General features: G+C 42.2%; 1 protein-coding gene across 1 annotated transcript in view; it reads left to right on the top strand.

The window, feature by feature from the left end:
- The window catches only part of CPB1 (carboxypeptidase B1), a 39,301-nt gene extending 27,370 nt beyond the window's left edge, over positions 1-11,931 (top strand). Inside the window, exons 10-11 of the mRNA XM_069563038.1 lie at positions 9,751-9,835; positions 11,554-11,931. Coding sequence (XP_069419139.1) covers positions 9,751-9,835; positions 11,554-11,741 — 273 coding nt within the window. The 3' untranslated portion in view covers positions 11,742-11,931. The remainder of the gene's footprint in view (positions 1-9,750; positions 9,836-11,553) is intronic.
- Positions 11,932-12,147: the final 216 nt, after the last annotated feature.

Below are 12,147 nucleotides of genomic sequence, written 5' to 3'. Positions count from 1 at the left end.
TGCATCTGTATTAATTCTCAATTGGAAAAATATGACCCCACTATTAGAGAACAAAAGATCAGTTCAGTTCAGTTCAGTTCATTCGCTCAGTCATGTCCGACTCTTTGCAACCCCATGAATCACAGCACGCCAGGCCTCCCTGTCCATAACCATCTCCCGGAGTTCCCTCAGATTCATGTCCATCGAGTCCGTGATGCCATCCAGCCGTCTCACCCTCGGTCGTCCCCTTCTCCTCCTGCCCCTAATCCCTCCCAGCAACAGAGTCTTTTCCAATGAGTTAACTCTTCGCATGAGGTGGCCAAAATACTGGAGTTTCAGCTTTAGCATCATTCCTTCCAAAGAAATCCCAGGGCTGATCTCCTTCAGAATGGACTGGTTGGATCTCCTTGCAGTCCAAGGGACTCTCAAGAGTCTTCTCCAACACCACATTTCAAAAGCATCTATTCTTCAGCATTCAGCTTTCTTCACAGTCCAACTCTCACATCCATACATGACCACAGGAAAAACCATAGCCTTGACTAGATGTAAAAGATTAATAAAATGAATTTTTGGTACCACACTACATTTTAGATAACTCAGATTTTCTTAAAGCAATGCAAAGCAGATTCTGTCATACAGATTTTAGCATATATATGATTCTTTTTCTTTATACATCTAAAACTTATAAGATCATATCTGTAGCAAAAAAAAAAAAAAATGATTCAATGAAATAACCAGAAGGAAATTATTCTAGACAGAAACATTAGCAGTTTCAGTCCAAAGTTAGAACATACCATAAGCAGCAATCCCTTTATATACAGAGTTGTGATAAAAATGTATATGGCTGCGTTTCTGAAAGATCTTACATGGGGATTACATGACAGTTACTCATATCATAGAACAACCCTCAGGGGGGGAAAAGGCAGAGATAAGAAAGCAAAAGACCAATGAAATAAAAGTACAGAAGTAACAGCATGGATTACAAAGGGTACCAAAAAATATATCTCCAGCAGATGAATAAAAAGTTTGAGGAAACATAAGTGCATCTTACATGCATATGCTCTCCTTACAGCAAACTGCTTTTACACACACTATAATTATTTTTTTTTTAATACAAGATGTACTGTGAGTTTTCAAGTGGCTTCGTAAACTGTCCAATCTCAGTATTGACTTCAATATATATCTATCACTATTTTCCAGTGAAGTTTTAAGACTCAGAAAAGATTAGACTTACAGCTCCAAAATTCTAAAGGGTAATGAAATATTGAGTTATATGACCTTTTTATCATCAGAGAAAATAAAAACTAAGAGACATAATTTAAAAGGCTCCCAAACCAATCCATATCCTTCTATTTATTAAGCATAGAGAGTCTCACAATCTTTGGTCTACTTTCCTCTCAAACAGAGCTACATGGCACTGTTAACAATTATTACTATAATACTACTTCTAAATTCAAAAGCAGGAACAGAACTTCACAAGTGGGAATCTTGAAATTTCTCTGGTTCTGCTTTCTCATTTTCCAGCTTAGACAATGAAGGCTTAGCTGAGCTCAGACCAGTAATAGAGGCAGCCTTGGGCATGGCACTATCGGACACAGAAGAATTCTCTAGACTGTCCCAATTCCCAAACACACACACACACACACACACACACACACACACACAGATTTGTACTATGCTGGTGCTCCATAAAGCCAGTTTGTAAAAGACCTTTCATTAAATACAGTCTTTTATGCTACAAATAAACTATTATTACTTCTAACCCTGGACACTGCTAAGTACACTGGCCAACTAAGAACCCTGGCTTCTCAGGGCCCAGTCTTTATGATCATGGCCTATCCCTTCATGGATATACATACATAAACCAGGAGAGATATGACAGGCTAATAATTTCTGGAAAATTATTGACCTTGACCAAAAGATGGAAATCCATTTCTAAACTCTAATACCATCTAGCCCAGTGACACCTCACTACCTCTTCATTAAAGTTTAAGTTAATGAGCCACCAAGATAGAAACCCACTGTTCCACTCAAGCATGTGACCATAAATCAAAACTATGATTAGAGATAAACATAAATATCAGAGGGAAGAAATATTGTGATTAGGAGATGGGCAATTACAGGGTCATGAGAATGCTCTATCACAGCTGTCACCGTGTCCCTGCCTAACAGCAAGAGTAACAGGGTCAGAGCCCGTCTGTCAGGCCAGCTGCCAGCAGTCAAGGCAGATAGGACTTGAAGCACACATTTGCTTCAGGAGCTTTCTCAAAATTTCTAATCTCACTTATAAGACAAAAGAATTTTAAATGACAACTGCAGAATTTCTTTGACTGGGGAGACAACTGCTAAATTACCATCTTTAAAGTGGCTTCTTGGCCTGTTAAAATTCTCCTCCAGGGTCTGGTGACCCATAAGGCAATTGCCAGAAATTCTACTGAGCACCTATTAAGTACTCAGCAGAAACCATGGTTCCTGCCATAAAAAGGGAATAGACAGGGGTCAGCCTGTTATGAGTGTTTTCTGGAAAGAAGAGTGGGAGGGAGGTAACCAAACTATAGAGGGACCTAGATGTCAGAATGAACCCTGCGTCACACAGCAGGCCCTGGAGCTGGTGACCTGATAAACAGAACTGCCAGGTCAAATATAGGACTCCTAGTTAGATCTGATTTGAGATAAACAACAAATAATTTTTAAGTGTTTAAGTATGTTCCAAATAGTGCATGGGACAGACTTTACTGGAAACACATTCATTGTTTATCTGAAATTTAAATGTAACTGGGTAACATGCCTTTGGTTATAGCCACCCTGGAAGCAAAGTATTCTTCTAGCAGAAGTGACCTAACAGCAGTACTAAAAAGGCACTTGTACTATGGTCAGGAGAGGAAAACAAAATAAGGCATTCAGAGCATCTTGAAAACCAGTTGTCTTCTTTTTCATTCTTTTTCTCTATAATACTTTCTTCATTAACATAATTGCATCTTTTTTCTGACTTTAAGCTGATTTTTGCTTCCTTCCCTTTCCCCAGAAGACATCTGGCAATGTTGACTGGGTGGGTGGGGGCAGGGGGGAGGGGGAGGTTGAGTGTTTTAACTGTGGGAGCGCTCCTGGCATGCAGTGGAGAGAGGCCAGGGGAAGCTGATCAACCCCCTACAATGAACAGCTCAGCCCCCACACACAGGATGACCCAGCCCACCTGTCAAAAGCACCAAGGTTGAGAAACTCCACTTTAAGCAAAGATGAGAAGTCTCATTCCTGGCCAAAGTCCCTGGCTTTCACAGGATCTTACACTCCACACACACAGTTCACAATTTTCTACAAAGCTCAAGTGCAAGACAGTACATCCCCATTATACAGCATTTATTTGGAAGAAGCACCACTGCCATCAAAAAAAAGAAAAATTCTGGGCTTTGCAGCTTCAGCTGACTCATGCTTCACATTTTACTTGAATTCTAAAGAGCTAAAAAACACATATTCAGATCAGCCACAGAAAGAATTTAGTTTACATCAGTGAAAGCATTGCCACGCTCCCCATGGGGTCTGCCAAGATAGACAGTCTCCTCTCTCCTAAAGCAAACCCTTTGCTACTCCTTATCTCCCCCCGCCCCCCGCCCCCGCCACCTCAAGGCTTTGCAGTCAGAGCCTGCACTTGTTTACGCTCTTCCTTTTTCTCAGAAACATATTTGTTTTTTCAAGTCCCATAGGCTTTCTCCTCAGTCCCTGCCTTAGTAGGCCCTGGGGGTTTCTCCCTTTGCACCAAAATTACAAAAGTTCAATTCCTCACTGGTCCTTTGGTGTAAGTTACCCAGGATCACAGCACAGAAGGAAGGAAACTGCAGCCACAGATCATTTTGATGTTTCCATTATCACACGTATTCACCCAGAGGGATGGTTAAACTCAGGACTTGAAGTTAGAAACAAAGTTCTGAAGCAAATCTCCTCTGCAATGGTGTATACCCCACTGCCAGGGCGGGGCTTTTGCTTTCTTGTACTGTAAGAACGGGCCAGGGCAAGATTAGAAGAGGCAGCCCCCGCTGCCAGGACACTGGCTGTGCACTAGAGGTTGCAGTAAGGACCAGGAGCACAGTCGTGAGACAGGGGCTTCCTGATCACGTGCAAGTCACTGAAAAAGATCACCCTCACCTTGTTCATCTCACCAGCCTCCTGGAGCTCAGAGCCTCGGGAGATGTCACAGGAGCTGGCCCTTTGTCTCTTGGGCTTTGAGTTAGATGTGACATTTTAGACTCTCTGTCTTTTGCTCTATGACCAAGGCCTCTTTTTAAGAAGACAAGTGACAAAAGAAAGCATGCATAAGATGTGCTAGGAAACACCTAACTAAGGTTTAATAAAGGCTGGCCGTGTTTGGCCTTGACTGAAAGCAAAGTTTTCTCTCAGACTGGTTTATATTTAGCTTCCTTCTGTTCTTTACAATTGGTAAAACCAGCTCGAGCAACACTTCTTTTGAAGTATTCCAAGGCCACAAGGAGAAGTGAAAAAGAGCACAGGATTTAAAGCAAGAAGAACCCAGCTCAAGTCAGCCACTTACAGGGCTGCGTGCCCTTGGGCAAGTTCTTTTATCCTCTCTGAGTTTCAGTTCTTTTATCTGTAAAATGGGGATAAAAATATCTAGCTCTTAGCAAGAGCTCTTTGTAAAGTCTAAGGTTTTATGTAAATGTTAGTTCTTATTTTGAACCCACTGAGGATGTAAGGTCTCTGTTAAATAACAGGTTATATAGAAAGTGTCACTAATTAGAGTTTCAAGATATGAGTCATGGTCTCTGATATACTATTGTTTCTGCTGGACTTCTGTCAGCTGTCTTAGTCCCTTTTTACAGAAACGTACAAGGAAAAGGAGTTACCTTCTCCAATATATTAGCAAATACAGGAATCACCTCTCTCTCTACCATTCCTGATAGGCAGGGGTCAGTCATCCAGTTTGGTTGGAACATTCTCACCAAGCATGCTGCCCCATATGGCATTCCATTCTGCTAGAAAATTCTGTGTTGATGAAATGTGGACAGATAATGTTGGGAAGATAAATGAGTAACATTTGTGAAAGTATTTGAACTCTTCAAAAGAAAAGACTCACACTGATTCCAGAGATTTTTGTTACCATAGCTGGAATTTAAAATATGACATTTTGGTTGATTAATGTCTGTTCTGACTTTTTTGTCTCTTGGCCTTAGAGGGGCTGAAAGAAAGGGTCCACAGACTCTACTTGTTTTATGAAAGGCAATAAGCTAAGTGCATAGCAGAGGTCAATGTCTAAATATGCTAACCCATCAACCACCACTACATGGTACCACCACTCTCCCCACAAGCATCCTTAATCTCCACCCAGGTTGGGGGGAGGGGCAGGGGTCACAGTCCAGCCTCTGTAGAGCTCTCTCTGCACTCTGCACCCCCAATCAGACCATGCCCACCTGAAGCCCTGGGAAGAGAATCAATCAAGCAACCATGTGCTGGGTGTTATGCACTCTGCTAAGCATCTAAAACGAACAGCAAAGAATCCTCTCCCCCACCACCACCCCACCAAAAGCTCCACTAGAGGACAAACAGAGGTGAAAACAAATGATGACAGCACAGAGTGATAGGAACTCTGATGGACATGTGAGCCCTCACAAAGAAGAGGCGCAGCTTTGCAAAGAAGGTGACATTTAGACTAAATTTGGAAGAACAATAGCAATTCCCCTTGTGAACAAAAAGAGGATTCCTACAAGGGGAGAAGGACACCCAAAGTCATGGAGCTAAGGAGAGGCAGGAAACAGTATGAAAGCAGTTCAGGGTGACTCGGCTTGGAAAGAAGGTGGGGATGCATGGCAAGTGATACATGGACAGACTTCATGAGAGAAGATGAGAGAGCCATTCAAGGATGCGGTGATGAGGGGATGGTCAGAAGGTGAGTGAGGAGGTAGATATCAAGATGAGAGAGCAACTGAGGACAAGGAAAGCCAAGTCTGAGACACAAACTAAATGTTCCTTTAATGGGCACCAGTGACAAGAGTGAAATAATAGCTGTTTTAAGTTAACATCAATCTTAGGTATTGTTTCAGCATCGAAGGCAAAGCAACTGTTTGCAAATTTGTGTCTGACGGCTTAGATAGCACTTGGTTATTGCTTCGAGGAAAGGAAACCAAACATTTTTATGTGGTCCTAATGGTAGTTATGACTGGAGAAAGCAATGGCACCCCACTCCAATACTCTTGCCTGGGAAATCCCATGGATGGAGGAGCCTGGTAGGCTACAGACCGTGGGGTCATGAAAAGTCAGACGACTGAGCAACTTCACTTTCGTTTTTCACTTTCATGCATTGGAGAAGGAAATGGCAACCCACTCCAGTGTTCTTGCCTGGAGAATCCCAGGGACGGGGGAACCTGGTGGACTGCCGTCTATGGGGTCACACAGAGTCAGACACGACTGAATCAACTTAGCAGCAGCAATGGTAGTTATGACTAAATGGATAAGTTGATAAATCAAAAGAGATAACAGATCACAAGTAAGCCTCTTCGATTTTGCCAGATAACTCAAATATTACATTATACCAATAAAAATACAGAGAGACTTTGAAGGTCATCTGACATGCAGGAGGTCAAGAAATAATGACAATGATCTTGTCTTAAATCGCCTAAAAGTTATCATAACTTTTCACATTTGGAACTAATCGTAAAGAATTTCCTTTATTCCAGATTTATGGAGATAAAATAAATTTAAGGTGTACAATGTGATCATTTGAAAATATAAATACTGCACAATGTTTAATTAATTTACATACTCTCTATCTCACATAATTGTCATTTTGTTGCTACGGTGAGAACACTAAAGCTCTGCTCTCATAGCCATCTTCATGTATTCAGTGAAGTCCTGCTATCTATAGTCACAATGCTGTACATTACATGCCTGCAACTTATTGGAATCTTATTTCTACTAACTAAAAGAATTCATGGCTTAAGGTGGGGTTGGAAAGCAGAAGAGAAGAAAAGCCTGAGGAAGGCAGCTAGAGAAGGAATAGGAGTTCTTTAAGATCAGAGGTTCTGCCTTACAGAAAAATAAATAATAGAAATTTCCTTGGTTGAATCAAAAGTTAAGGAAACTAGAATTGTAGGAAATATGCTATTTATCTAGGGCTTCCCTTGTAACTCATTCGGTAAAGAATCTGCCTACAATGTAGGAAAGTGAAGTCGCTCAGTCATGCCCGATTCTTTGCAACCCCATGGATAGTAGCCTGCACCAAGCTCCTCCATCCATGGAATTTTCAAGGCAAGAAGTACTGGAGTGGGTTGCCATTTCCTTCTCCAGGGAATCTTCCCAACCCAGGGATCAAACCCAGGTCTCTCACATTGTAAACAGACGCTTTAAAGTCTGAGCCACTAGGGAAGTCCACAATGTAGGAAACCCAGGTTCAGTGCCTGAGTTGGGAAGATCGCCTGGAGAAGAAAATGGCAGCCCACTCCAGTATTCTTGCCTGGAGAATCCCATAGACAGAGGAGCCTGGCAGGCTACAGTCCATGGGGTCACAAGAGTCGGACACAACTTAGAGACTAACCCACCATATGCTGTTTATCTAGCAAAAAAAAACCTAGTACCTCACCATGTTTCACATCTCTAAAAGATGGTTTTCAATGTATTCTGAGTATTGTGCAATGTTTACAGAGTATTCCGATTTCAATTGGCAATAGACCCTATACTACGTGATGGAGAGAAGACCCAACCCTAGTATGCTAGTTAGAATAAGATTAAACAACAGAAACAGTACCTTTAGATCACAACAGGGAAGATTCCACACAGTATGAGAAAGCATATATTATTTTACCAGTTTGGAAAATGGGGAAGTGAAACCCTGAAATTCGAGTTCAAGTTTCTGTCTCAAAACTCTAAGAATAATATGTTAGTTCCAAGAAACTGATTGCATCATTTCAGTGGATCAGACCAGAAAATCAGGCTTGAGATCATGATTTATCATTCCTCGTAAATTTTCAAATTTACCACTTGGTTGGTGAAGCATGCATGCTTTGGGAGCTGAAATTCTTAAAGTCTTACAGTCATGCCCTCATCAATTTAACTTAAGACTTTACTAAACTGGTTTTAATATTAGAGCAAGGAGTAAGGGAAGTTCCTATTTTTAAAAAATGGAATTATTCTGATGTCATCAAAAACCTCACAGTTTTTCAGGCATATGTACAAGACAATTATGTTGCCAAAGTGTGAAATACAGCTAGTTTCATAGCCAGAATGAATAATGTCTAATTCTCCTGCAGTAAACAATCAGATTCACCAATCTGTATTCTCCAGACAGCCAAGTCAAGCCTTGCTTTTCAAGTGATTCAGTACACACTGGAGACTTTAGAGCATAGGAAGGAGCTGCAGGCAGAGCCCTTCTCCCTGAGGAACTGAGTGTAGGGGCCAAGAGGGCAACTTAGGATGATGCTGCTTTTAAGAAGAAATAAATAAATTAGTACTTACTGCTGCTGCTGCTGCTGCTGCTGCTGCTAAGTCGCTTCAGTCGTGTCCAACTCTGTGCAACCTCATAGACGGCAGCCCACAGGCTCCCCATCCCTGGGATTCTCCAGGCAAGAATACTGGAGTGGGTTGCCATTTCCTTCTCCAATGCATGAAAGAGAAAAGTGAAAGTGAAATCGCTCAGTCGTGTCTGATTCTTCACGACCCCATGGACTGTAGCCCACCAGGCTCCTCCGTCCATGGGATTTTCCAGGCAAGAGTACTGGAGTGGGGTGCCATCACCTTCTCCATAGTACTTACTACTTTTCTTAAATCTAGAACTGAAATGTTCTGCATTTTGAAATAAAATAAGGGTGCTCTAATTTTTCACTCTAAAAAAATCTCCAACGCTGGAACTACACTCCTCCTTGGAATTGTCCACTCTGGTGGCTCAGAGGTTAAAGCATCTGCCTACAAGGCAGGAGACCCAGGTTTAATCCCTGGGTCGGGAAGATCCCCTGGAGAAGGAAATGGCAACCCACTCTAGTATTCTTGCCTGGAGAATCCCATGAACAGGGGAGCCTGGCAGGCTATACTCCATGGGGCCACAAAGAGTCAGACATGACTGAGCGACTAACACCCAAATTTTACTCCAACAATGATTTAAAATAAATGTAAGTACCTAATTCTCAAATAATGTGGTAGGAAGAGTGCTCATCATCCTCAGAGTTTCAAAAATATTGTTATTGAGTAACCACGAAGTGGGCTTCCCAGGTGGCACTAGTGGTAAAGAACCTGCCTGCCAATGCAGGAGGCATAAGAGACAAAGGTTCAATGTCTGGGTCAGGAAGATCCCTTGGAGGAGGGCACAGCAGCTGGCTCTAGTATTCTTGCCTGGAGAATCCCATGAACAGAGGAGCCTATTGCGCTACAGTCCATAGGGTCAGATACGACTGAAGTGACTTAGCATGTACACACAGCCACTGAGTAACACAGCCTGCACTAGGCCCTGGGAACACTGAGATAAATAACAGGAAAAGTCACTGAGAACTTAGAGGGCAGCTAATGGTACTGACACAATGACACAGTCTGTGTATGAGACAAGGGAAGCTCAGCCTGGGTGCTTGGGGAGGGTGTTAGGGAAGACATCCGTCTACCAGAATCACTTGGATTGTGTGACTAAATTCACTGCAAAATGGGGCTGGGCACTGAATAAGATTAAGACACTAACCCGAATTATGACTTACATGTCTTCGACGTCTTAGAAATAAGGGACAGGGGTCTGATTGTCAGCATGCACTTTATTTCTTCACTCATATACCACTGGCTCTTTTGCAGAACACCCTAGCTAAAGGTGCTGTGAAAGAACTGGCCACACTGCATGGCACCACGTACACCTATGGCCCAGGAGCTTCAACGATCTGTAAGTCTCAGCTTCAGAGCCATGCAAAGGCAACAGATGGTCCCCAGAGTCTTTCCTTTCTATCATTTAAAGCATGTGACTTTTGCCTGAGAGTGAATGTTTTATAACACATGTAATCAGTTTTCTGTTTAGAAGACAAAAGGGGGCAGGGAATATCCCTTTCAACTCATCTTCTCTCTGTAAACATCTACTGAGCATCTGCCCCCATGCCAAGTCCTCAAGAGGTGCCGGTGGAGAAAGGAAGGCAGGACAGAGAGAGGGCAAGAGGGAAGGAAAAGGGAAGGAGGGAGACCAGAGCCATCTTCCAAGAGCCCACAGCAGGGAAGCAGGAAGAGTTCATGGCCATACAGGTGCATAGTGCTGAGACAGAAGGATGTACGAGAACAGAGCACACCCCAAGACTAGCCAACCCACCCCACAGTATCAGGACGGTTTCCCAGGACGATGACACAGAAGCTTTATCTGGAAGGACAATTGGTGGGGAAAAGCAATAGGGGGAAGGTTTTCTTGGCTAAACAGACTGAAGTTTCAGGCTACTTCAGGCTTAAGCTGTTTTCATGGGGCGCAAGCAAATGGCAAAAGAGTTAGTTATAGGCTGGACCCCAGGGCCTTGGGTGCTACAGTTTGATTTCACTGAGAAGGAACATACTGCAGGTTCCATTTCCAATTTCTACATATATTTGCCTTTGCATGATTTTTTTCTGCCCCAGGCCTTAAGGGACCAGAAATATAAGGGAGAAAATGGCCAGCTTCACCATCCATGGCCTTCAATGCAGTTGGAGACGCTCCAATCATGAGCGGTGTTGTGTGCTTTTTTTTAAGCGTCATGTAGAATACAGTTTTCTGTATTCTTGTCCTTCATTAAACTTCTCTGTGTCAGATGGGGTATACTATTTTCTTAAGGGAGTTCCATTAGAAATAACTCATCTATTCACATACTGTGAACTTCATAGAAGTTTTATTCAGGCCAGTTCAATGAGATTTCTTTTTCCGTTATACCATAAGCCCTTGGAGGGCAGGGGCCATGTTTTCCTTTGTCCTAGTATTTCCAAAGTTGAGCACATGGCCTGCTGCTCAATGAAAACTCTACAACTGTGGACTGAATGAATGAATGAACAAGTGACTGAATAAATGAATGACACCATAACTGTCACTGAATGAGTAATTGAGTGAATGTCCTATCCATGCCAAGCCATATGCTAGATGCCAAAGAAACAAAAATGAAGACCCAGCTCTGCCCTTGAGCTGCTCCAGTTCCATCGTTCAGTACAGTTTCAGTGAGGCTCAGAGTCCTCCCCTCTCACCAGTCATCATGCAGTTTCCCTTCTTTTTCTAGGAGATACACATTATTTTCCCAGGAACTATACGTATGTTGTAAACAAGTCACAAACTATGTGAGAGTTTACCACAGCATAGAAGCACACTGAGTATATATATATATAACTGATTACATCCTGAAGTATTAAACACATCACTATTACCATGTAGAGCTAAGAGGTAATCTTCCCAAGAGATAAGATTGGACTAATCTTTAAAACAGCCCCCATAGCTTTTGTGATCTTGGTGACTAGAAAATTTCCCTACCTGTACTATTTTGTGCAATGAAACATTTGTAATTATAAAAGAAAGCTGGCATGATTTTTTTTTTTTTTTGACATGATTTTAAATCTCCTTCCTAGATTTAAATTGTTTTCTCCCCTTTGATTTGCTCATTTCAGATCCAGCTGCTGGGGGCTCTGATGACTGGGCTTATGACCAAGGAATCAAATATTCCTTCACATTTGAACTCCGGGATAAAGGCAGATATGGTTTTGTCCTCCCTGAATCCCAGATCCAGCCAACCTGTGAGGAGACAATGCTGGCCATCAAATACGTTACCAGCTATGTCCTGGAACATCTGTACTGAGCTAGATTACTAACAGCTTGATTTTTGAATATTTGTTCTCTTTCTCTTCTATCCTGAATTTCTACTTTTGTGGGCCTGGATTTTTTTTTTTTTTCCAGATCCTCATCTTTCTTTTAAGCTTCTGGGTCTGTTAAGCTACTTGGATCTTTAATATTGATCATAATAAAAGTGAATCAGGATAACTGAAAAACCTGACAGACTGTCTGCTTCTTTGAGGGGAAAAGATATGAACAAAGGACTAAGCAAGCTGTGCACAACCAATGATGTAGGTCAGCCTACAAGGAGTCGAATTCGCTGGGGTACTGACAATCACGGCAGATTGCAGAGATGTCCAGGCTATAGTGGCAGGCTGATGAGGAAGAAGTAGAAGAAATTTAGGACTGTAAGATATGGTATAGATGAGATG

Source organism: Ovis canadensis, chromosome 1, assembly GCF_042477335.2.
Source record: "Ovis canadensis isolate MfBH-ARS-UI-01 breed Bighorn chromosome 1, ARS-UI_OviCan_v2, whole genome shotgun sequence".
Classification (NCBI taxonomy): Eukaryota; Metazoa; Chordata; class Mammalia; order Artiodactyla; family Bovidae; genus Ovis; species Ovis canadensis.
This window is presented reverse-complemented; position numbering and strand designations above follow the sequence as displayed.